General features: G+C 31.0%; 1 protein-coding gene across 1 annotated transcript in view; it reads right to left on the reverse strand.

The window, feature by feature from the left end:
* Positions 1 to 26808, reverse strand: part of LOC107447194 (nose resistant to fluoxetine protein 6-like) — a 166013-nt gene that overhangs the window by 111873 nt on the left and 27332 nt on the right. The window contains exons 6-10 of the mRNA XM_071178308.1: positions 22490 to 22590; positions 20174 to 20344; positions 16176 to 16269; positions 9949 to 10029; positions 8565 to 8733 (exon numbers count right to left, since the gene is read on the reverse strand). Of these exons, the coding sequence (XP_071034409.1) occupies positions 8565 to 8733; positions 9949 to 10029; positions 16176 to 16269; positions 20174 to 20344; positions 22490 to 22590 (616 nt within the window). The remainder of the gene's footprint in view (positions 1 to 8564; positions 8734 to 9948; positions 10030 to 16175; positions 16270 to 20173; positions 20345 to 22489; positions 22591 to 26808) is intronic.

Consider the following 26808-nt stretch of genomic DNA (forward strand, 5'->3'; position numbering starts at 1 on the left):
AAAAAGTAACTTTATGATTAAAAGATTTTATTTTATCATAAACACATATTTTAATTTCTTGATCAACAATATCAATTTTAAAATCTAATTATTGAACACTTAAGAAATTATCATTAGTTTTCTTCAAAAACAATTCTTTAGGATAAATGTTAAAAATGAAATCAAAATTATCACAATTAAATAAAATTAAATCATCAATATATCTAAAAGCTTTAAAATCACTATATTCGCTAAATTTAGCTTCAAAAAAATGTAAAAAAATATTATCAAAAGCATCGGAAAAAGAATTACTACAGTTTGTTTATAAAAATCAAGGCCATTAAAAAGTACATTTTCAAAAAGATTAAATTTACAAATATCCATCCAATGAGATTTATCAATATTTTCATTAAAGCAAAAATGCTACTACAAATATTAATTATTTGTGCATGGGGTATACTAGTGTACAAATTTTCAAAGTCAAAAGTATTAATATTAGAAACAACATTATTATTAATAAAATTCAAAAAATCAATTTTACTATCAATAACAATATTATTTTCTTTTTTAATCTTAAGTTAAATAATTTTAAGAAAGGTTTTTTTGTACCATTAATTCCAAAATATTAAAGCCAATATAAGATAGATATATTGATGATTTATTTTTATTTAATTGTGATAATTTTGATTTAATTTTTAATATTTATAATAAAGAATTGGTTTTGAAGAAAACTAAAGATAATTGCTTAAACCTTTCGCGCCGTTTGTCACAAATACATGCATAAAAGCGTATCAATCAGAGTAAAAAGATAAAACTGATAACCAAAGTAGTTCTTTAGCAGTTTATTTGTGCGCGGGGTTATAATTGTTTGATTTATTTAATTCACCATTGATTTAATTCAGAATAAAATTATTTAGTTATACTTTGAACTAACATTGATTATATATATGATTAATCTAACATTAACTAATATTTAAGCTACCGTATTTTATTTATTTACATCCTGATACTAATTTTGTACGAATGCTTTTATGAATCATCCGTCCCCAAGGGGTTAAGTGTTGACTAGACTAGACTAGATATATGATGTTGTGAAGTACCTGTCCGCGAAGCGGGCATCTCACTTCTACATCTGATGATGTTCGCCCTAAGGCAACTGTGACTAATTGGCTTTAAAAGATGTTGTAGGAGATTTCCACAGAAGGGCTGTGGACGTCTTGGGTGGGTGGCTAGGCGGGAGATGACTGTATCTACGGCTTCTCTGCTATCAGTGATCTCAGAAGGCTGAGTAATTCCTGATCCTTCAGCAGTTGCTGCAATTCTTTCACGATATGCAGGAATCTGGATGCTGAGTCTAAGTTTCTCTTCGGGTGGGCGGGTCCTCTTCTCGGCTTTCTAACGGGTCCTGCACCGCAGTCTGAAAAACAGGCTGGGTGCTCACCAAAACAATTGACACACTTAGTACGTAAAATGTGCGTCGGCACATTTCACGCAAGCTGGCTCGGCATTACAGGTCCTTTGCGTGTGGCCAAACTTTTGGCATCTGTAATATTGCATCTCGTGGCGGCCGCCACGGAATCTCTCCATCCGAACAGGTGAATTCAGGAGTTCTCTGATGTTGTAGATCTCTTGGTTCTTAGTGGAGTCTATGAGAATGACTAGAAAGAGGGGGAGGAGTTTACACTCTTGACCCCGCCTCCTTCTCAGCTGTTCAATTCTGATTGGATGAAGTCCAAAATCTCGCAGACTTTTTTCGATATCTGTGATCTCAGCGTCGGGAGTTAGTCCTCTGATGAGAATTTTCAGATTTCTACTGGACTGTAGATCTATTGCAGGGGAGGTCTCATCTGTAGCCTGGGCTGAAGGTGAGGCTTCTCGCTGTATAGTAGAAGTAGGAGAGTCTATCACGATCTTTTCAGGTTCAGCGGTGGGAATCTTTTTCTTCTTCCGTCTCTTGGTTGGGGGTTCCTTCAGATCAGATTCAGGCTCTTTCTGTACTTGAGATTCAGATACTGGTTCGTGAGTTTCCATGTTGAATGGATCAGTTACTGTTTCGGGAGTTGGTTCCGTAATCTCTAGGCAGGGCGATGGTGCTATCTCTGAGGGCTCTGCTGGCGTTTCGGCGATCTCAGGAATTTCTGTCTCAGGCGGCGTGGTTGGTTCTACGGCAGTTTCCTCAGGGAAGAGCTCGTTCTTTCTTACCAGGAAGGCTTGAAGGTAGCATTGTCGGCTGTTGTCGGTAATTTTATCGCTGGTTGGATTAACCCGAATTCGGCTCTCAAAGTAGGCGATCTTTCGATCAATATCATCTTTGTTGTGGTAATCGCTGGCTGCATTCCGTGCGAACTGCAAACGTTCTTCATCGGTTTTCACCTTACCGAAGAAGATTCGTTGCTGCGCGGGCCCATCGGTCCGTCGCTTTCCTCCCCGACCGTATCGTTGATAAGTTGCCATGGTAGCTTCGAGCTCAGTCACAAAGTGAAAATGGTAGTGTTGAATATTTAGATTTTAAAATTGATATTGTTGATCTACAAATTAAAATTGGTGCTTATGATAAAAGAAAAGCGTTTAATTTCAAAGTTATTTTTTTTCTGTAATTCTGATATTAATTTGTGCAATAAAATTTTCAAAAATTTAGTTTTTTCTCAATTGCTTAAAATTAATAAAATCTGTAATATTGTTTTAAGTTTTCAAGAGGCAACTAATAACTTTTTTAAGAATTTAGAAAATAATGGTTTTCTTTTTAATTTTTGTAATATAGATTTTAAAATTAAGAAAATGATTGCGTATTATTAATTTTTAATTTGGTTTAGCAAAATTCCAATCTTGTTCAAGTTTCCCCGGTCCAGCTCTTCGTTTAATGACGTCACTACTTTTTTAACTTCTGTACTTTTTTCTTTAAACCGCGTAGAATAGGGTGCGTTGTTTTTATGTTTATTTTATTTCAATTGTGTCTTGCAGTCGAATGTGATATTTAGTTATTGGATTTTTTTATTTCAAGTAGTCGTTCTTACTTTCCTTTTGTGTTTGACTCGTTTTATTCTACTGTTTATGCTTCTGGATTTTAAATTGTATTTTATATTGTATTCTTCTGTGTTTTTTTTGTATATTATGCATTTCATTCTTTTTCGGGACTTTGGCAAAACCTTTGGGGTACAGAGAAAGCAATTTTTGACTTTTGTCTTCACTTTCTCAACAGAAAAGGTTTTGCATGTATGACATCCGAAGCTGGTCCCCCTGGTGACGTCAGCTTTTGTTGTCATATTTTTCCAATTTTTTAATTTTTCTTTGTCTCATTTGTTTAATTCCTCTTGGCTTTACTGCTTCTAAGCGTGTTTTACCATTGGGATATATTATTAATAATTTTAGTTGCTTTAATTTTTTGAATTCTTTTCTTAATGTAAACCAATCATATTTATATATAGATATCCACGTTAAAGGTATGGTAAAAACCAGAGGGACAACTAGAGGGCTAAATAGAAAACTAAGAGGAATACTTAGAGGACTTGTGTGTGAGCTCCATGAATTATGACTTTATTTAACTGTTTATGATTTCCAAAATATTATTATTTACGAAAACTGGTAGTAAAACTTATGTTCAATTAGTTCTTTAATAATTAATTTATATTAGTCTGTTAACCATTCTCCATATTTATTTCTTCATTACTGCCACTCGTGGCCTGTAAATTAAACTGTCTGACATAAAACACAATTTTAAGACTAGTATTGATAAAACTGCATGATTAAAAGTTGCCCTTCATTTATTGAATATTTTCAAAATATTTTATAAAACTAGTGGGCTGCGCCCCCTGCTCGCTGACGCTCGCAAACCCCCGAAAATTGCTACGTAATCTTATATGGTTTGCTTCGCGAACCAAGCTCGCTTTGCTCGCTACTAACTTAGGTACATTGCAAATGCACAAAATTCTAAGAATTCAAAACAATCATTCAAATCCATATAAAAACTTTTTTTTAAAACAAATTACATCTTTTTAGTAAATACTAAGTCATTAAAATAAATTTGAATTCAAATAAATGTCATGTATTTCGTTAAACCTATTAGAAATGTGCTATAGTATAAAATCTGAAGATAAAATTTCTAAAAACTGATATCTCTTTGAAAAGGTTAAAATTTGGCTATAATTAAGTCTATTAAAAATTGAAATAAGTGAATTGCAATGGAAAAACCTGCATAAACAAATAACTTCTAGTAAAACAAATAAATTCATGATATAAATCAAAAATCGTCAAATAAATTCGCAATACATAAATTCGTGAAAAAAAGCGCTTTCGACAAAATACTAAAATAGAGATCTATCGACAAAGACTGCTCACTTCTGCCTATCTTATGCTCTCTCTGGTTATTTCAGTTTCCGTTTTTAAAAGCACTATATGTTGAGCCATCTCAGCTAGATTTGGCATGTGACATTTTTAGCGGCAATCATTTGTCGATTTTCTAGCGTTGCCATTCGGGGAGTTGTAATGAGGCTTTTTTTTTGTCGCCGTGTAAGAGAAATATATAGATAGATTGCAATTAATAATTATTTTATTAAAAATTAACAACCGATCGTTGATTAATTTGCTCACAATTGCTTTGACTTTATCTTTTATAAATAGCGTATGAACATCCGACCCAATTCTTAGTTTACGACTATCAATGTTCATCTCCGTAACCTTGCAATTTTGAACCAAACCCAGACAAGACAAGGGATTTTCGGGATCAAACAAGCCTTCGCTGAGGACTTTTTGATTGAACTAACCCGCATATGTGTTACATTGAGCAGAAAACCACATACATTCACGGTAAGCTAGACGGCATGGTGATTCTAACCCATGAACTCTGGTCAGTGTGAACCGAGAACAGGATTCGCACTAACCAGCCATGGCTGTGATTCAAACCTGGGGCACCTCATTGTCAGGCGAACGTTCTATCCCTGAGTCACCACGGCTCAAATTCACAAATATTTATGAACTTTCTTTATTAAGTTTTGGGGGTTTCACTCAAAAAAAGTCGAACGTTTAAGGTTTCATAGCCCAAACATCTAAGAACCGCTGATCTAGAACAGCGGTTTCGAATTTTTCTCGACTGCGGAAAACTAAATAAACAAGTTTCTTTCGACGGAACTCGGACATCATATTTAAGATAAATAAAAACAATTGAGTTACTAAAAGAAATAAAAGACAACTTTATTTTGATTTTTGGGCTTTTTTATAATTATTAAGATGAATGAACTTTTTTTCATCATTTTATCATTAATAATTTTAAATTACGTTTTATATTCGACAGTTGAATTCGCAATCTGGGAGTACACCTAAAATAGCTAAAAAAAATTTTAGATTATTATAAAACAAGAACTTAATAAACTTTGAAAATTATTATAAGGGAAACGTATTTCTTTATTAAAGAATTCGGACATTTCATTTTGATTTGAAAAGCGCAATGTGAAATAGTATTACAATTTTTTTTATAAATCCATGTCCTTTTCATAATTTCACCTAATTGTTGATTAAAATAATATCTATTATATATAATTCTCTTACGTGGCTCCCAAATTTTGGCTGTATTTCTTTTCCGCCGGTGGCAACGTTTGCTTTGTTTTGAAAACACCAAAGCATTCTGCCTTTTAATGATGTGTTTCTGATCTAATATATATAATTCTCTTACGTGGCTCCCAAATTTTGGCTGAAGTACTTTGTACAACTAAATAAGATTCTTTTCACAACAGTTAAATATTTACTTTATTTTCTTCATTCATAGAGAAAACAGTCGGCAAAGAATTCTGTTAGGTTAAAAAACATTTCGCTAAAAAAATAACGAATTCTAAAAGAAATAAAAATAAACAACTTAAAAAATAAAAATGCTGTTGCCAGCCATAGAATTTTTTGAAAGTTAACTTAGCAACATAAATCAAAATGACATAGAAGCGCAACTAGATCAAAATTATGATACCTGAGCGCTTGACGTAACAAATCCTTCAATTCTAAAAGTGTTGTATCGCCAAATGCCCAAATTAACAATTGTGTTCTTAAAGAAATTCTATAAAAAGTTTTAAATAAACAACCTACTTCTACAACTGCTTCTTGAAGAACTTGGCTCATTGATTAAAAATATTGTTTTAATTTTACAGTACTAACTTTACTTCTACTTTCATTATTGCTATGACCCTCTTTCATTACATTTTACAACTTCATGCTAAATTTGAGGACTTTAAGTTGTTTTGTGGTTGAATACTGACATTTAGAAATGTGTACATAAAAAAAATAATATTTAGAGGTTAAGAGTTGCCTCAGAAAAATTTGAATTGTTGACATTGAACTTAACAATGGAAACAATCGTTTTTGTGAAAAATTGAATTGTATTGTTGACATCAAAACTAAAAATATTGTGTTTCAACTTAACAATACTACCTTAATTTATACTTTAGAATTGCCTCGGAGAAATTTGAATTGTTAGCAATGACTTAAACAAAAAGTTTTATTTTAACTGACAAATACTATATTATAATTTTAACTTTTTCTATGACTATACTCATTTTCTTACTCTTTTCTTTGTTTTTTATACATTTTATTTTTTTGTGATAAAATAAAAAACTTATAGTTGTTCTGCTTCTGAACACTGATGAAAACACAAAATGATGGGCTTCATCAACAATCAAAAATATATACATTTATTTTACAAATTCCATATTATTAAGGTGGCGCCCTTCAGAGAATTAAAAATACAAAATTATCTTCATCAAAGCCGATGCTTTACATCCGGCGTTCAGTGGCAGACTACTATTTCATATTGTTTTACAACACATGGCTTTAGCCCTCTGGTGGGAAAGACTTTAAAACAAAACTTACAACAGTTACTTTTCTCAACAACTGAAATTTAGAATAGTGTGATTAAGAAAAATATGTGAACTGTTTGCAATTTCAAATTAATATTGAAATGTACAGGTTTAGAATTTTCTACAGTGAAAAGTTTTCGGAACTTCAGTATTCAAAAAAGTATACAAAAACTAGACGTTAAGAACGTATCCAATGAGCGAGCAAAGCGAGCATTGGATTGCGAAGCAATCCGAAATGAACTGTGAAAGCAGTTCCAGGGGTTGGTGAGCGCCAGCGAGCAGGGGGCGATGCCTCCTAGTATCTATATATTTTTTAAAAAAATTCTTTTCTCACTCTTTGGCATTTTACTTTAAATATAATTTCAAACGGAATAATATAAATGAATAATGGAATATTGATTGGATTCAAATATAAGTAAAGATTTCAATTTCTTTAAAGTGTTAAAAAAATCTTAACCCTCGGAACACCGTTTGGGAACTGCTGATCTAATGGGTTTAATAGTAAATTAGAACATTAAAAACTAACTTTTAAAACACCGGGTTAACTGCTTAAATAAAATTCATTAAGTAAATAAAGTTTAAAAGACTCTTAAACTTTAGAAATTAAAAGTTCTAACTGAAATGAAATAATTTTACATTTTAAAAGGATGTTTAAAAAACTAAACCACAATGTAAGGAAAACAAAGTTTTTGGATTCCGTAGATTTGAAAATTTTGCCTAAGCTGTACCAACTATTACTTTTACTTTACTTTATTTAAAAACAACTGGGCAGCTGGGCCGCGCAGCGGCCCCTATCCCATTCATCATGAAATTACAAAAATGAGTTAAAAACATTTTGAATATAAGCAGTCGTTGTGGTAGCTTTACAATAATATTACCATGAGTAGAGAAGTACCAATGATTATATAGGCTGCCAAATTTCTAGCCTTTTCGTAAATATTTATTCTAGTGGTACCAAAGTTTATGTTTTAGTGCTTTATTTTTTATTCATTTGAACTTATTTTCCACACCACTACATATAAATTATTAAAAAATTCATATGCAACGCAACTTTAATAGAGGTACACTTTTTGTTAATGAAGTTTTTTATGATCTTAACGTTATTCATTATAAATATTTCTTAATTCTTTCCATTTATTGTAAATATTTTTCCCTAGTGTCATTTTCGTTTCCGTACTTGTAAATGTATCTTGAACTTTTCTATACATTCAATTATTTGTTACTTTTTAAAATGGCAAAGTGCCCCTCTTTTTTCTCTATCTTAACAAGCGTCATTATTTGTTGCATTTTATGTAATCTGTCTATTGTTTCTGCTTTTGTTCCCATTACAGGACGAATGGGAAGAGGGCCATTATTGGCCTCAGGAACCCAGCCAGACCAGATCTAGACCTTTCGTGAATTTGTGGTGAGGCCTTAAAGATGCTGTCAAAATTACCAACAGTTCTGAAAGTTTTGAGTTTTAAATGCATGCAAATTAATCCGCTATACCACAGGCTAATACGGTTTCTGTGAGATTCTGTAATTTTTCCATTCTGATAGCAGTGATTTTTGTTTTCATAACTTTCTCTTTAGTTTCCATTAATGAATTGATCTGCTTATAAGTTACGATATGGTTTCAGTCAGCCTAAGCGTTACTGGAATCATTCGTTTTTCATAGAGATGTGCAGAGCGTTTCCTTACTAGGGACTAGAAATTGGAAGCATAATGCAGTATAAATTGACATTAAAGTTTACCTTAATCTTTAAAACTTACCGTTTTCGACGAATAGAAAATGTTGTTAAGGTAAAACAAATTCCTCCATCCTCGTTCCAGGCAGTTCTTGCTCAAGAAATCAGTAACGGTTTCTTTCCACACAGGTCCAGATCCCAAACGTCCGACAATCGCGAATAAAGCTACAACTAGCATCATACTTGGAGTCAGCCTATACATCGAAAAAAAAATTAATTTTTCACAAAAAAAATCCGAAAAATATAACACACTTATTTATGGGATTGCCTCTTTTTCACTTTATGCTGTTAAAATATTGTAATTTTAACGAAAGTAAAAAGTTGTGCTTTTTAGTTTTTGACATCGCTTATAGAATTATGTTTAAGGATTCATGACAATACGATAATTCAACAAAGTGCATAAACACTTTGTAAAATGTCAATCCTATATTGTAAAATAGTACACACTCAATATTTTCAATTTACTTTTCAGAAATTTTAATGAACTGATTGTAGTTCATTCACTAAGTTCACTAAGTAATTACTTTTATAAAGTGAAAGGATACAAAATATTTTCTTCAGTAAAATTATCCTTATAAATTGGTATTTTTGAATAATTTATATGTAGTTGTGTGAAAAATAAAGTTAAGTGAATAAAAATTAATACACCAAAGCATTAACTTAGCTACTACTAGAATAACTTTTTACAAAAAGTGTAGAAAGTTGGTAGTCCTGCCTGTATTCCAAATACGGTGACTTTCAAGTTAACTAATTTTTAAGATACTATTTCCCCGAAGAATTTAATATTTCAGAATATGAATTAGTTTTTAAATTAAAGTTGTAATTAACAGATCTACTAAACGAGAATTTTTTTGAGACGGTAGACAATCTGCATATCTTATTAATCTATATACGTTATAACTTAAATAAACCCTAGTAATCACGTAATTTTTATTTCTCTGAAAAACATGCTAGAAAAGAAATAGTGGTACTACCAGTTTATTCTCACTTTTGGGACTTTTTTTCTCGTGGTTTAATTATTATGTTTACTTGCGTCAAATAAGTTTTTTTTAAAATTAGTTTAAAAATTTTAATACATTTCCCATGGCTACCAGCACTTCCAGTTTTACCGCAACATTTTATTTTCGTGTTTAAAGTGTGAGCCAAACTCATGTTTTTTCCATTAAGCATTTTGTATTATAATAATAATTGAAAATGAGTTTGACCACCATTATACACGTAAATAATTACAACTAATATATAAAAGCATAATAATGATAGTGAATTTCAACCTGGTCAAAATAAAATTATATTTTTGAGTAAGATTGTTTTTCGATAATTTTTTTACTACCACTTGGAAAATCCATTATCAGAAAGAGTGAAAATGTGTAGGTATGTATCTGAGAGAGAGAGAAATAAATATAAATTACCTGAGATACCTCTTTAGGAATAATTGTTTCATATCAATTTTTCCTCTCATTCGGACACAAGAATATGAGAGAAGAACTGAGCTTGATAAGGAGAAAAAAAGAAAGAACAATACTTGAATGGTTTTATATACTACGGTGGTGCATTAATTAAATAGAACAATAGGAAATATGATTAAATTCAAATTTAAATTATCGACTATAAAAGTACGTTTGAGAGTCACCCTAAATGTTTTTTTTATTTAAAAAAACGCAGCTTAACGGAATGTTTGTGGTAGTTCGTGCACCCTTTTTTTATCAAAGTGATACATACTTAATTTTCTTAATTATTCAATATCTTTGCCACCTTTCATTATGTTTATTAATCGTATAAATTTACGAAAACAATCACCTTGACGTTCTGTTATATTGTTAAATTAATCATACGTGAAACAAATGTCACAGAAAAGTTGCCGTTATTAACTACTTTAAATTGATTTCTGCTTTATTATTGGCATCACTTTATATATTTTTAAGCACACATTCCACCACTGGAAGTTACTAATGTAATAAAATAAGTAACTTCATTTTGCCAGCATTTAAAAAAAAAATTCCAGTACGTAGAATCCCTGTTTAAATGAAGGATTATTATAGTAAACACAATAGGGTGCCCCATGTAATTCATGTGACGCGACATGCAATTCTAGCCAAAACGTCCAACCCACTTGAACATTACAGTTACAATTTTTTTCAAAACAAATATAAATTACAACTGCCGGATTTTGCTCCCTTGGGCAGTGCTGCCCGTCATGCGTAGATGGCTGCCCCTAGGACTCCTCCCCTACTCTTACCCAACAAACAAACCAAATGAAATAACAATTTTTCTGATAAAATTTTATAATATAAATTCTGTATTATAAATTATGATTATAAATTCTATAGAGATTGTTCGAGAAAGTAAAATCGCCAGTAAAGATCGTTTTCACTGGCAACTTTAAATGCTAAAAATTCTCCTTTTTATGTGCGAAAAATTCTCATATGCGAATGTGAACATAGACTAATAGAATTAAGCAGAGCCTCTAACTCATTTATTTGTTTTGTTATTTATTTATCTGTTTTTTTTTTTGTTTTTTTTTTNTTTTTTTTTTTTTTTTTTTTTTTTGAATTCATGAAAAAAGTTCAACCGTTTGTGGTACATAACAAAAACTGTTAACGAGGAACAAACACGTTTCAAAAACAGTTTCTGATTTATTTATTTAGTTAATGGCACAAATTACCAGCAGGCGTGTGTGCTCATTTACAAAAGTACGTCTTAGAAGCCTTTGCCAAGTAGAAAGAGAGATGGTACAAAAGAGAGAAGATACATCCAGGATTTTTCTCAGCATCTCTTTTCTCTTAGAACATTTAGCTTGAATTTTAGGAATTAAAAGTAAGTTCTAACACAAAGATTACTTTCCTAAGTCAATTTCATGGTCTTTTTAATCAAACCAAAAATATTGGCTTTTTGAATCGAAGCTTAGAGGTTATACTTTTCACAGAAGGTATTTGTTTTGAAAAAAAAGTATGTATTTAATGACCACGTAGTTGGTCAATTTTGCAGGGTGTTATATTCCGCTCCGAAAAAGAATTAAAACTGAGGCACACTAGTAAGGCACAAAGTAATAGAGAAATAATTTTATGATAAACAATAAACATTTATCTACAATTTTATTCACAATAATTTACAAAGTAACTCAAAATTGTCTTTCCATCTTTTACTTTTAATGGCATAGAATAGTATAAATTATAGTATAAATATAAGTAAAAATTTATATTCTTTCCCTATCCGAAATGAGCAACTTTTTCAGCGTTTGGAGAAAAATGCGCTAAGTTCACCTTCAAATGTTTGTGACCGAAAAATTATGTTTTACTCTAAATACTAGCAAAATACGAAAGTTCTAGATCATCAAATTCCGCTTTCAAGAAACAAAGTTTTTCGAAATTTTGCACCAGATTCTTCTGCTTCTTACTCGAAAAAAAGTAAATCATAATCAGGGGTGAAAGCGAGACGGAAAAGAGGAAAAGCTGGTAGTAAAACCATTTCAGTTATAGCTAGTTTTGGGGAGGAGTTTACTTATTCTTGTTTTAAATTTTTCAACAATATCTACTTTATCTTGGAAAAGAAGCAGTTCTATATATATGCCAGAATTATAAAAGAAATCTTGATAGTTACAGATATTTCATTTTTTTCGAAAAAAATGCTGGAATGAAATGTTTTACGTACCAGATTTTTCTCTTTTCCGTCTTGCTATATAAGGGCTTTCACCCATGATCATAATGAATAGCTCATAATCAAGAAATGTATAACTTATGTATCAAGAAATATATAATTTTCTCCTGAAATTAAACTATTTACCATTAGTTTTTTTAAAATTTCCTTCCCACTTTCAGGCCTGATGGAAGTTGATCCAAAAAATTGCTTGTCAATGGGTTCTAAAGCGAGGCAAACAAATTACATTTTATTCAAACTATAAAATTCCAGAAACTTCTCTTTTACTTCGTTTAACGTCTGATGAAAATATTCAGATTTCAAATTATAGACCCTATTTGAAAAAAAAAAAANAAAAAAAAAAAAAAAAAAAAAAAAAAAAAAAAAAGGAAAGAAAGAAAGCGAGAAAGCGCCATATTAACCTTTTGCACTCCGATGTAACCTCTGAGGCACAATCCACTGTTACTACCCCAAAACTAAATTTTTATAGCATAATAGTTAGTAACCTCATCAGAAACAAATTAAAAAAGCATAAAGTTGGTACGAAACACAAACTCAAAACATCCTCGCGGCAAATAAGGGACAGGCAAATCAGTCAGGAAAGGAAAATCAGTGTAATATGCATTTCCACGCGTTACGGAGAGGTAGAAATTGGTTTCATAAACAAGGGAACTAACATTCAAATGAGTGAAACAAGATTCCAGAATATCAAGATGAGCTGATGCGGATGGAGGGGAAATAAGTTTAGCATTAACTACATTTCTCTAATTTAAAAAAAAAACAATATTTCGAATCCAGTTGGCAACTCTGCCTTTATAAGCATGTATATTTTTAACTCCTGGAAACATAATGGAATAGCAGAGCTAAAGTTTTTAGTATGAACAAACGCCTGGAAATAACGAAGGCGCTCAAAAAAGACCACAATCTAGGAAAACCTATCATTTTCTCAACAGAATGTTAAGCATAGAATATCATTCTGAACATAAAAAAAATAATAATTGAAGTTTTTAACAATTTGCGGAAGCTCCCTCCCACATCCATACTATGGAAACATTTTACCTATGCTGCTTTTGGTTACAACAAGACCAAGCCGGTCCTTACACTTCAAGACAAACCTCAAAATGGCAGGACGTTAATGGAATATGCATTTAAATGTAGTTGTCTTCATCCCCTGGTCTTAATCCCATCGTGAATTTGTGGGAAATAATGAAAAATAAACTTGAAATAGCTGGAATGAAGACAATTAATAAGTGTAAGGAAAATTTGATAAAAAATATGGGACGAAACAGCTTTCAGCATTTTCAAGTCTCTCATAGACGACTTCAAATAGTTATTGATACTAAAGGAAAGAGAATTAACTGTACTGATTTATCTTTAAAGTGTTGTATAAAGATATCTTAAAATAAATTCTTATTTCATATTTATATTTTTATTTATTTCTATGATATATATTTTGAAAAGACTTAAATTTTTTATTTCAATGCTGCACTAAAGCAAAGCCACGAAAAAATTGATCTGATGTCCACTTTTTCACGAAGCACTTACTTCAAATAGAAATATGAGATTGTTGATGCTTTCGCAAGGACTGCTAACTAATTGAAGAATAATAATAGAATATAATTTTATAGAATAATAATATTAAACTAGTATTTAGGTTAATATGAAATATAAGGTTTTTGTACAAAATGCCAACTTTATATGCGTCTCTATAAAATAATAACCATTCATTTGTAATGTAAAAAACAATTCAATGTTACATAAATATGGTAATATTATTCAAAGTTATTTAAAATAATTTTGCATGCGATAGTTTTTTTTCGTATTTTTCTAATTAAAAATTTTATGGCTTTTAAAGAGAAAAAATAGAACTTTCTATCATTATTCTAATTTCTGAAACCTATGTTTCTTAGCACCGAGATCTATTAGTTGTTTTATTTAAATTTATTTCAATTTAATTGTTATTTTATTTTGATTATCTCCTTCTTCGTCAAAAAGTTTATTTCTTAATTTAAAAATTTTTTTGACTTTGATAAAGTGAGATTTTTAAGCGTCTAACTATAAATGTAAAGAAAAAAACTAATGAAAACTATGCACACAATCAAAGTAACGAGATTAATTAGAGTTACAAGTTATGTCTGAACAAATAGTAAAAGAAAGAAAAGAGCGAAACAAAGAAAAATAACGAAACTTATGCACATAATGAAAGCAACGAGATTAAACGGTGTTATAAGTTGAGTCTGTACAAAAACTGAAAGAAGAAAAAGAGAGAAACAAAACAAACTAACGAGAGTTATGCACACGAGAGTTAGCACACAATAAATTCTTAGCACCAGAATTTATTAGGTGATTTATTTAAACTTGCTTCTATTTAATTATTTTATTTTGATTTGCTTCCATTTCGACGAAAATTTTATTTCTTAGTTTAAAAATATTTTTGACTTTGATAAAAGGAGATTTCTAAGCCTCTAATTATATTAAATGTAAAGCAAAAAGCTAATGAAAATTATGCTCACAATCAAAGTAACGAGATAAACGGTATTACAAAGTGGATCTGTTCAAGAATTTAAAGAAGAAAAAGAGAGAAGCAAAGCAAACTAACGAAAGTTATATACATAATCCAAATAACCGGATTAAACTTTGTTGTAAGTTGCGCGCTTGTACAAAAACTAAGAAAGAAAAACAAACTAACGAAAGCTATGCATATAATCAAAGTAACGAGATTAAACGGTGTAATATGTTGCGTCTGTACAAAAACTAAAAGAAGAAAATGAGTGAAACAAAACTGCTCATGTTTAGCTAAAATAGCCGGGAAAAGTTTTATCCTTAGTTTTTGCTTCAGGAAAAAAATTTCTACAGCAAATATTTATTTCATTAAGCCAGATTTACTACATCGTGCGAAATTGGGGGTTAACACATGAAAAACTTTGAATATTTTATTATAATTTTTTAGTTTATCTTTTTTTTTGTTGTAAATTTTGAATTAGATTTTTTCATTGTATGAAATTACAAGTGAAAATTTTATAAAAAGTATAATCCATGCTATTAAAAAAGAATCCGAAGTAACATTAACTTAAGTGCACTAATCAGTAGGTTTCGCTATGAATTACTTAAAGCTCTACTCCCTAGCGCTTTATGTAATCTGCTTCTACTAATGTCCAAATTTCCAACTTTATTTTTCTTAAGCAGCCAACCAACTGTGTGGTGGTCAAGAAGTTGGCTTCATACCTGTAAACATACGAGTTCGAATCTTGCTTTTGGCATGGGTGTAATTCCCTTTTTCCTTGTTGAGGTGATGTTGATCGTCCTATACTTGATGACAACGAAAGCAAGCTCAACAGCGAAGTATCTAGAGGACATATGTTGCCTACGGTGCTGGTCAATGAAAATAAAAAACAAAAAATATTTTTTATGCAAAATATTCATGTTTCTGTAAATCGCCCAAAATGTCTGAATTTCCTTAAACTTATTTTCAGAGGTTACTTTCACACGCTAAATAAAATGCTTAAAAAAATTCATATGATTCTACAACAAAAATGTATTTTTACTTTAAAATAAGCATATTCGGCCAAGGTTACAGATAACTGCTATACGTAATTTAAGAGATTTTCTTGAGATAGTTCCATAACGCTGAAGAAAACGATCCAACCAAACGTCTTTAAAGGTATAAGAGTAATCCGTTTATTTATTTATTTATTTTTTTGATAGCCGAATCTTATCATTGATTATTTGGATAACCATATTACAAAGTTTCCTGGCAATATAATAATGCAAACTGTTTAGAAAAGTCTTAAATTGTAATGTCGCAAGATTTAATGAAACTCGAAAAAAAGGCATAATAAAACTCAGGCCGCTAATTTTTGTAGCAGTGCCTCTTTATCCAGAATAAAAACTATATTTCTTTTAACTCCAATATGCTTTCCACTTACAAGAAAGTATCATTTTAGTGTCAAAATTTACAAGATGGATAGGATAAATGTTAATGATGATGATAAAGGAAAATTACCTCATAAAGAAAAAGTTTTCAACCGCTAAAAATGCAAATGGTATAGTCTGGAAAAGCAAATCTTTTATAAAGTCTTGACTGTGGTGTAATCCATCTGAAATCAAACGAAGCGAAATGTTAAAATGATATCAGTGTTTAAGGTTATATGTTTTTGACATGAGTTATTTTCAAACGTGTAGACAAGTGAAAATGTATGTACATAAACCCATACCTATTTCTAAACTTGTACATTTAGACGAAACATAACTAAACTAAATATGCCATTTTGAAAAAAAAATCCTTCGCCTTCAAAACAAAACTAATATCAAATTTAAAATCTCTGCACCCTAATTAGGAAAAATCAAATGCTTACGCGAATGCAACAAAAAATTTGCCCCCAGAGTAATCTGAATATCTCATTGCATAAAATTATGTATTAGATTACTAGACCCATAATTATGAAAATTTTCAAGTAGATCAAATGAAAGTAAATACGTGTGAGGAAACTTTCTCTAAATTTCAACTTAATTAATAATAACATCATAAGGCAACAATGAATATAATCATTTCTTTTTTGTCTTGCGTGTTTTACATGGAGATTCAAAATTAAACTGTGAAATTAATTACAAAATTTACACAAACATAAAAATGTTCAGCTGATTTTGAATTTATAGTTTATATTCGATTTCACAAACTAATAAATATGAACGAAAGTTTTCCATCTTTTTATCACAAAAATGTTTTCCATGGAAATGTCTTTACAAACCTATATCAAACATGACTAGATATTACAGTACGAGTTTGCAATTACAGTATATTAGGATTTTCCGCTGAGGACGACAATGACTGATTCTTCGCAATACAAAAAGTGAGCAGGGCGGAGCTTCTTAACTGTTTTAGTTTGATGTTTATGTTTGCCTCTAAGCAAGGAAGCTCCTAAGCAAGGAGGCTCACGTTCAACTATGTTTTGTGCACATTTGAGAAAGGAAATCTGTCCACACACTTCAGAATAGGTTTTTGTTTATATTCAGAGCAAGGATGAAGCAGCGTTGTGAGGAAAATATTTACGTTTTGGCTTTAAGCTCGATTAAGAAATATCTTAGTTACGTCACAATGTGAAAATTTGACTTGTTGAGGATAACTGTTTAAATAATTAATTGGCACACTCCCTGATTGGGATGTAATTATTTAGCATCATAAATGAATTATCTTAATCTCAATTTATAACCTAGGTACAAAATTAAAAACAAGGAAATGGGGAGCAATAGTTAAAACTATATACAAGCCGGAAAACACAGCTATTTACAAGTCAAAATATTAGCCGAAAGACTATAGTAAATACAAAAGGTAAATGAAATTGAAGAGCCAAAATGGAATCCTCCAAGGCTGTCCTCTGTTTTGTAGAAGGGTTACTCCCCAATCAAATCTTAGCAATAAATGTCGATATACAGTATTTACAAGATAATATTGATTGCGTTAGTATTAGCTTATTAATCCTTATTGGTATGTAAGCTTTTCAGACTGGTGTCTGAGAGTAAAAATAGCATCACCGGACTAAATTTGAAGTTAAAATTTAAGGCATCATTGTTCTGGGCTTCTATGCAAAAATTGAAGTTAAGCTTTGCGATGTGGATATTTATGTCTTCGATCTCAAGTTTTATCTTTTAGTTGCTGATGATAATCTTTCCTTCAGTTGTTGAGAGTTTATTTGTAAGGGTTTGATAATGGAGATGCATAAGTTAAAATAGGATGAAAACATTTGAGACTTTTATTGTTGATGCTGATCGGTGAGTCAGGATGAAAAATTGGTTTCAGCAACTAGAATAAAACTTGTGCTTTTTGAGCAGTCAATTTGATATGATCATTTCAAGTGAATTTATTATTTATGTTAAGTCTTAAGCACTTTGCTTTCTGGTGGATGTTTCTAATGACGCTTGGGCAAGTCAATGTCGTCAGCCATTGCTCTTGCAAATTAAGTCAGGAAGAAACTCCTTTCGTTCGACTAGAGAGAATCTCTAGGGTGAAAGTGCGACTTAGCTCAGATCCTCGGGTAGAAGGTAGCACCACTCATTTGTGAGGCCACTTGCACAATTTAGACATAGATCTGAATTGAAAGGAAGTTTTTTTCAGATCCCTGTACCCATGGTACTGTTGAATGACTGACCACAGGACTTTATGAGGACGCATGTACTTGTTGGGTCTTAGAGGCTTCGAAGATCGATTCCCGGTGCCTCCGAACCAAAGGCCGTTGCTCTAACCACTAAGCTACCACAGCCTACATTGCTTCTTAACAGTAGTTACTAATTGGATGAAAAGAGTTAAGTTTTGGTTGATAGGCTTATAAACTTTTTTTATTTCGAACAGTTAGCAAATTAGACTTATCAGGGTGCATTTTTGTTCGCCACCTAAGGCACCAGTTTTTAAAATCTTCAAATTCTCCGTATGCAGTAATATTATAGTCTTATTGATTGTGGTAAAGAGTGATATCTTTCACATAGAAAGCTATAATATCTTGCTTATTCTCGTACTTATGTGGGAAGTGAAATAATATAAAATAGGGAACAATGGATGCTCCCCTGTGCTACACCTGCTTAAAATACTCTGTAGTCAGTTTATTCTGCGACTAATTTAATTCTGAATTTTGCGTTATTTAAATATTAATTAGTAATACAGAAATGCCACGGGTGACTAAAAATGGAAAAAGTGGTGACTAGTAAAAATTTGAAATCTTTACTTTTCCTGGAATAATTTATTCATTTAACTATTGAGAGTGAATGTACGGAATGTTTTTGAATTAAATATGAATATTTTAATATGAAATGTTGTGCATCAGTGTCCTAATAATAATTCTCTTGGTGCTTCAGGGTACTGGGGGGATTCTAGTTCAATTTAACCATGATGGCAACAATTATTCTTGATTCTTCCGTGCGCATTTCGAAAAACTAAGCATCACAGTAATCACATTTTACATTCATGCCACCAATTGAAAGCGTAGGGCAGTCGTCGCTCAGACATTCACCTAGGTATTGATTTTCAACCCGTTTTGTAGCTACAACTCGAGCTTTGCGTCGACGACTGTTTATTATGTTAAGTTGTCTATTTTTTATATAATTTCTACGACTTCTCTCACGTTGCCGTTTTCTCTGCTCGTCACTGCGGCCTAGTTGATTTTTCCGAGTGCGAGAGTTGCTACTTTCCATTTTATAAAGATATAAACAAAACAACAAAAAAAACACAAACTACGTTCCGTTTCAAAAACAGAATTTGAAAAGTTAAAGACTTATAAAAATAACCGAATGCATAAAAACAAACGAAGTATAAACATTCAAGTGAAAACACTTCATGCTGGAAGTTGAGTTGTAACAAATCAAACGGAATAAATTGGAAGCCAAAAAATTTGCTAATGGTCAGCGCCATTTGTCGTTTCTGATTGGTTGAAGTCACGTGACTGCCAAGCATCATACTTCTATCTTTTTATATTATATAGAGACATTAGTGGTTTTTACATATACAGGGTTGCCAAATACTACACGCCTTTCACAAAATATTTTATACACAATCAACAAAAGTTGGCAGCCTTGCACATATAGAAATGAGCTACACACCGGGTGAAAATAACTAAAATGATTGCTAGATCAGGGAAATTTATACTTACACTGCTCATTTGTTTACAACTATTTTAATTCATTTTGGCAGATCACTGGACATTGCGTTTCTGAAAGCTTTGATCATTATTTTTTTAAAGTGTGTTAGGGAAATTTTCCTAAACATGTGCGAACAAAAGAAATTCTCCCTGAAATAGATATAGCGTTATTCTCATTATTTTTTCATAAATCTACAGATTTTTGTGTACATTTTTAATTTTAATTCACTTCAATTTCTTTCATTTGTTGCTTTTCTTCTTCTGTCACCTATGATCTTATTTCATTTATATATTTTTTTATAATTATTTATTTCGCAAATGTACTTAAGATTTTTAATAGCAAAATAAACATTGAAAAGGTTGAATTTTTTTTTACCTAATGGTCGGAAACTAACAACAAGATATGAATGACTCCATATTATCCAAGTCATGGACAATACTCGAAGACCATGGAATATGTGTAGAGTTTCTGGATTGTTGTCTTCCTTTAAAAGATTAATGAAATTTGTGTATAAAGAAAAGCATAATAATGCTTTAATTCCTGCACCTGGAAATTAAAATAAAGTTAAAGTGATATTTAATGGGCTGATGATACATGAATAATATACTGTCGAACCTCGATCCATCGATCCCGAATTTTTCGTTTACCCGTATGCACAATCTTATTTTAACGATCCCGTCATTTATGCATACCTATAATGCTAATAATATCCTCTTAGCTCGTTTTTTAAAACTAGCATATTCCGTGACCGTCGTTCAAAAATTCTACCGTCATTTAAAACAAGTATTTTATAACGGTCGCTGAACAGCTGACCCAATTTTGAGCTCACGACTACCAATGTTCAAATCAGTATTATTGTAATTTTGAACCCAATCCAGAAGACAAGAGAACTCCTGAATAAAACATTGGGACAAATTAGCCTTGGTGGAGGACTTTATGATGGATATATAAACATTTGCGTTACATGAGGAAGAAAACGACAAAAACAATTCATGGTTAGCCTGATGCCAAGGCTACTCTTACCCCCTAATCCGTCTATCAATGAGGATATTTTACGTCAACACTGTGGTCGGTGAAAGCCAGGTGCGGATTTCGTATCAACCAGCCATAGCTGGGATTCAAACCAGGGTTACCTCATGAAGAGGCGAGCTCTCTTAAGACATGCATTGAAGTTATTTTGTTTTGAAATGGAAAACAGTAATACTGATGGTAATGATGCAGAAAATGAGGATTTGTTATAATTTGGAAGAGACGCTTCAAGCTACACATTAAATAAATATGCATCAGTTGATGAAAAAATTGAACTTGTAATGTTGACTGTGCAGGAAATTGTTGTAAAAGCCGAAGAAATGTAAAGTGATGTTGATGAAGATGACGAAACAGAACCACAATAGGTGAAAACATTGTTGGAAATTCTTAAAGCCTTTGAAATAATAAGGAACTTTCTGAAAACATTAAAAATTAAAGAAATTGAACATCAGTGATCTGTTACCAGTGGTCGGAAAAACTAAATTAATTTTGTAGTTTGCTACAACTACAGCTACTTTGTTACAAACGTAGTTAACTACAATTGCAACTACTTTTTTTTTAAAGGTGGTGACTAGAAACAACTTTGAAATTTAGTAACTGTTACTTTAAGGAGACGTGCTTAGCTGGAGAACTTAATTTACGCCTATATTCGAAAGGATTTCGAATAAGATATTGGCTAATATTAAATATAAGGCATAATTAAGAAATATTTATTCATGTTATTCCAAAACTTTTTTTTCGAATTTCTTTTTTTAACCTTCAACTTTGTATGCCTTTTAAAACAAATATTAAATTCAAGAAATCCGAAATTATCGAATGCTTACAATTTTTTAATTGTTGATGCTCATTTTTCTTTAAGAAGTTAAAGGCATTGACAATACGTTCCCCTTTTTCGAAATAACATCAATGTTTCAAGAATGTGCACTCGCATGTGAAAGTGAGACCTAAGTGATTAATTATCTATTTTTCGTAATGGCTAGTTTAAATATTAATTATACGTAATTTTAAATACGTCGTTTCTGTTAACGCTCAGCTGCAGAAACAGGGTCATTTCCATTGCATCCATTGACGGACTCGAGCAAATTTGTACTCATCTAATTCGAATAATTAGTTGCGTTAGAACCGTGTTTCTATTCTAATCTAAGATTAAAAGTAATTGCCAGGAATCGCTGCAAACTACTGTTTCTTTTTTTTTTTTTTTTTTTGTATCGCTCTACTCACCACACTACTTTTTTTTTAAAAAAAATAGCATACTACACGACTAACTACAAAAAAATCAGCGACAACAGTAGTTTCACTGCTTGTAGTGTGCTAGCTACTTCCGAACATTGTTTATTACTAAGTCGAAAAAATAATGTTTGCGATGAAAAGAAAAGAGTGTTTATAAGCTAAGATTTCCAAATATTTTGAATAAATAAATGTATTTATTTCGCTTTATTTTACAATAAGTACATAATTAATTTATTAATTAAAACAATTTTTTTAATTCTTAATTTCCAATTCTATTGTTTTTATTACTTTTCATATGTTTTCAAGTCATTATTTGAAATTTTATCTCAGCAAACATTCGTCGTTTTTCCTCATCTATCATTAGCTATGAATAGTCCCATGAAAAATAATAAACCGAGGTTCTACTGTATTTTTTTTAAATAAAAAACTTACTTTTCTCCTTTTTTTCAAAATCATTATTTGGATTATTTCTGATTAGAATATCCAATGAAGTTCCTAGCACTACCATGCAGATTAAAAAGCTGAATAATATGCTAAAAGGGATAAAAAAGAAAGTTTAAGGAGTTAAGGCGTTAATATTTTTGTTTACGCTACAATAGTAAAATTTTACAGTTATGAAATAAATTTCCCAAACTTTTTAACACACATTTCCAAATATCTTGTACAAAGGATCATATTAAATTGAGATGAAATCATACCTCATTCCTTAGTGTCAAACGACGAGATTGCTCCCTTAGAGGAGAATATTATGAGGAAAATTCATTTTTTATTCATTTGACCTTTTTTTATATTACATCATATAACTCAGGGGTTCCCAACCAGTATGGAATCCCTTTTAAAAATACTGTAAAAATAAATCTGAAAAGATGCTCGAAAAATAATAACATAGAAAAAAGTACTTAAATAATATTAATAGGGAAATGAAAATACCCCAAAAATTATAGATAAAAAATATCTTTATCAGGGTTACCGAGAGTCTTTTAAATTTTAAAAAGTGGTAACGAAAATTAAACAAATGTCGATAGCTTAATTTCTGCGTATCTACCACTAAAAATTGATTTCCAAAGAAATTTTATATTCAAAAAAGTTCTGGCTTATTAACCACTTAACGAAAATAAGAAATATCTTTTAGCAGTAACCTAAATTTACTACCACTACTGAAGTTTTTCAAGAACCGTGGAAGCCATGTTTAAATTATCAGTTAAAATCTCTAACAAGGTTTTGACAATCTGTGTGTTTTTACTCAGTGCATGTTTTTAAGTGTGAGAATAACATAAAAGTGAGCCAAAGGTCTGATATAACTTGATATAGTCTGATAGCAACCACTAATGGATCAGATCAGGGCGAGATAAATGCGAGTAATTTTTAGTGTAGAGAGCAACCTGACACGAGTGGTTATAACCAGGACGGTCGGGTCTCTACTTTAACAGAGGTTCACTTTTTTGTTAATAAATTTTTTTATGATCTTGTCGTCTTCAGAACAAAACACTTAAAATCTTCCCTAATTCCCTAAGAATATCCAGCTAACACAAGCTTAATGAAAAAACAGTAAATGAAGCAGACGATTTTGGAACGTCGGAGAGCTAGTTTTTATTTTATTTATACATTTATTTTAGTTAAAACTGTTTTTTAATGAGTGCACTAACCCGTTACGAGAATTGGAAATGATATAAGCCTTGTAGATTGTTGAAATAAATGTTTTTTTTAAAAATAAAAACTGTCTCTTCTGTATTCGGTACAACCTCCTCTGTTTTATAACTTTGGATTTTGAAACATAATTTTTTTTACTTAAATTTTCTTAATTTCAATTACTTTTAAATTAATACTCAAACTAATTTGAAATAGCATTCATGCAAGCATTTTCAAAATTAATGTGATTAGTTTTGTCGAAATTATCGTGAAAGCAAAAGCACATTTAAACATACTCGTATTAATGCGACCATGCGATGTTATTTTTGTGAATTATAAATTGAAACCTACAGCCCCAGTGCTCCAACAAACCAACTTGCTCCGGATTGAGGATATCCAGTGGTAGCAACGTGCATGTTTTAAAGTATGATTCTTAGATTAGTAAAGTCGATTTATAGTGTGTTTTCTACCACTACTAAAAACTTCAAAGATTTAATTGATTGAAGTTGTAGATATGCAGCTTCAAAACTTCGGAAATTCTAGCGAATTTACCCAAAAAGCTGCAGATTTCAAGTTATACTTCAAATCTACATTATTACTAATGCTGTTTTAAAAATATTTTGTACCATTCGGAGCAATCGGCATCTCTGCTACAAGAAAATTTTCTCCATGATTATACAAGGATGCAAAAGGTACCTTTTTTTGAACACAGTGGTAGGTCATACACCCTTCAATTTACATTACAGATGCACCACCTAGTTCTGTCGGAAACAATTGTTACAAGTTAGAATATGTATGCACATGCTCATTTGCACAATCTCTTTAAAATAGAACATTACTAACGAGTTAATACCGTATAATTTCTTTCATAAAAGAGTCTTTTGCATAATCATTAAAAGAGAAGTGTACAGAAAAAAAACGCATCACGCTGAATATATTTTGATCGGATTTATACGTTCTAGGATTCAATCAATTTTATAAATCAATTTTATATATAAATGTAAGTATTTGACTTATTTGAAATACAATTTCTCAGGCACTATTCGACCTCATTTGCTCATGTACTTAGCTGTATCAAATTGCATTCGTTAAAACAATGCAAAAAAAAAAAAATGCATACCTCACAATTCAAAATTTTTTCGACCATTCTTAAATAAAATAATAAAAAGTATTAAATATTTACTAAAAAGAACTTTTTGCATGGAATTATCTTTGGTTAAACGAATTTTATAATTGTGTGTAAAAAAATTTTCACTTCGCTTAAAAAGTTCTCGATATAAGCGAAATACATGAAAAGTAAAATTAACATTAAGGGATCCAAGCTTTGGACAGCTCTCCTGCCCAAACTATTGGAACCCTATTTTCCAGACAGCGGCTACTATATTTTGGACGCCAGAAATCCGAAAATGTAAAATCTAAATTCGCTTTTTTTATTCATTATATCTTAAATTTTTCAATCGCAACTTCCACTATGATTTACATTTCAAATTATTCATATTTAAAAAAAGAAGAAAAAAATCATCTGCTAGGAATGCCGACTGCTCCGCTTTCTGGAATATTTTTAATAAAGTGGTAGCATATTAAATAGAAAATTCGTTAAAGAAGGATAGTTACGCCTACTTTTTAATGGAGTAGCCAGAACAAGGATGGTAGAAATCATATAAATCTCGGTGCGCTGCCGCGAAGCGGCATTAACCGATTCATCTGTAGTAGTAATTCGATCATGAGGAGTAGTTAGGTGGAATGGAGATGGGGGGAAGAGGCAGAACAAGGATGCTCTCACGTTGCGTTTTATATAAGACATAATTTTTGAAATTTAGTGGTGAAAAAATTACTTAAAATGAAAATACTAAATTCAAAGTAACTTAAATTTCGCTACCACTAGAAAATACTGTTTTACAATACTGTACTGTTACTCGCCACTGCCGCAAAGCTAAAAAATTGCTAGAAAACGTTGCAAAATTAAATGTCTATTAATAAAATTTTGAATTTCATCTATCGGTGTATTTTTGTTGCCCGTGACAACCTAGATTAGTTTTTAATAAGTAATATAAATAGAATTAAAGTCAATTCCTACTTAAAGATAAATATTCGCGATCGCAACGCTCGAGTACGCCGTCTAGCGGGAGCCTGTAAATATCGGACATTAATTTATCACGTTTTCATTTAGTTCCATCAAAGTCATTGACTGAATCAGACGCCATTTTTTAGCAGCAAATANGAAGAAAATTAATTTTTTATTCATTTAACCTTTTTTTATAATACATCATATAACTCAGGGGTTCCCAAACAGTATGGAATCCCTTTTAAAAATACTCTAAAAATAAATCTGAAAAGATGCTCGAAAAATAATTACATAGAAAAAAGTATTTAAATAATATTAATAGGAAAATGAAAATACCTCAAAAATTATAGATAAAAAATATCTTTACCAGGGTTACCGAGAGTCTTTTAAATTTTAAAAAGTGGTAACGAAAATTAAACAAATGTCGATAGCTTAATTTCTGCGTATCTACCACTAAAAATTGATTTCCAAATAAATTTTATACGCAATAAAGTTCTGGCTTATTACCCACTTAACGAAAATAAGAAATATCTTTTAGCAGTAACCTAAATTTACTACCACTACTGAAGTTTTTCAAGAACCGTGGGATCGATTTATACGTTCTAGGATTCAATCAATTTTATAAATCAATTTTATATATAAATGTAAGTATTTGACTTATTTGAAATACAATTTCTCAGGCACTATTCGACCTCATTTGCTCATGTACTTAGCTGTATCAAATTGCATTCGTTAAAACAATGCAAAAAAATAAAAATATGCATACCTCACAATTCAAAATTTTTTCGACCATTTTTAAATAAAATAATAAAAAGTAATAAATATTTACTAAAAAGAACTTTCTGCATGGAATTATCTTTGGTTAAACGAATTTTATAATTGTGTGTAAAAAAATTTCACTTCGCTTAAAAAGTTCTCGATATAAGCGAAATACATGAAAAGTGAAATTAACATTAAGGAGTCCAAGCTTTGGACCGCTCTCCTGACCAAACTATTGGAACCCTATTTTCCAGACAGCGGCTACTATATTTTGGACCCCAGAAATCCGAAAATGTAA

The sequence above is a fragment of the Parasteatoda tepidariorum genome, chromosome 1 (assembly GCF_043381705.1).
Source record: "Parasteatoda tepidariorum isolate YZ-2023 chromosome 1, CAS_Ptep_4.0, whole genome shotgun sequence".
NCBI classification, from domain to species: Eukaryota; Metazoa; Arthropoda; class Arachnida; order Araneae; family Theridiidae; genus Parasteatoda; species Parasteatoda tepidariorum.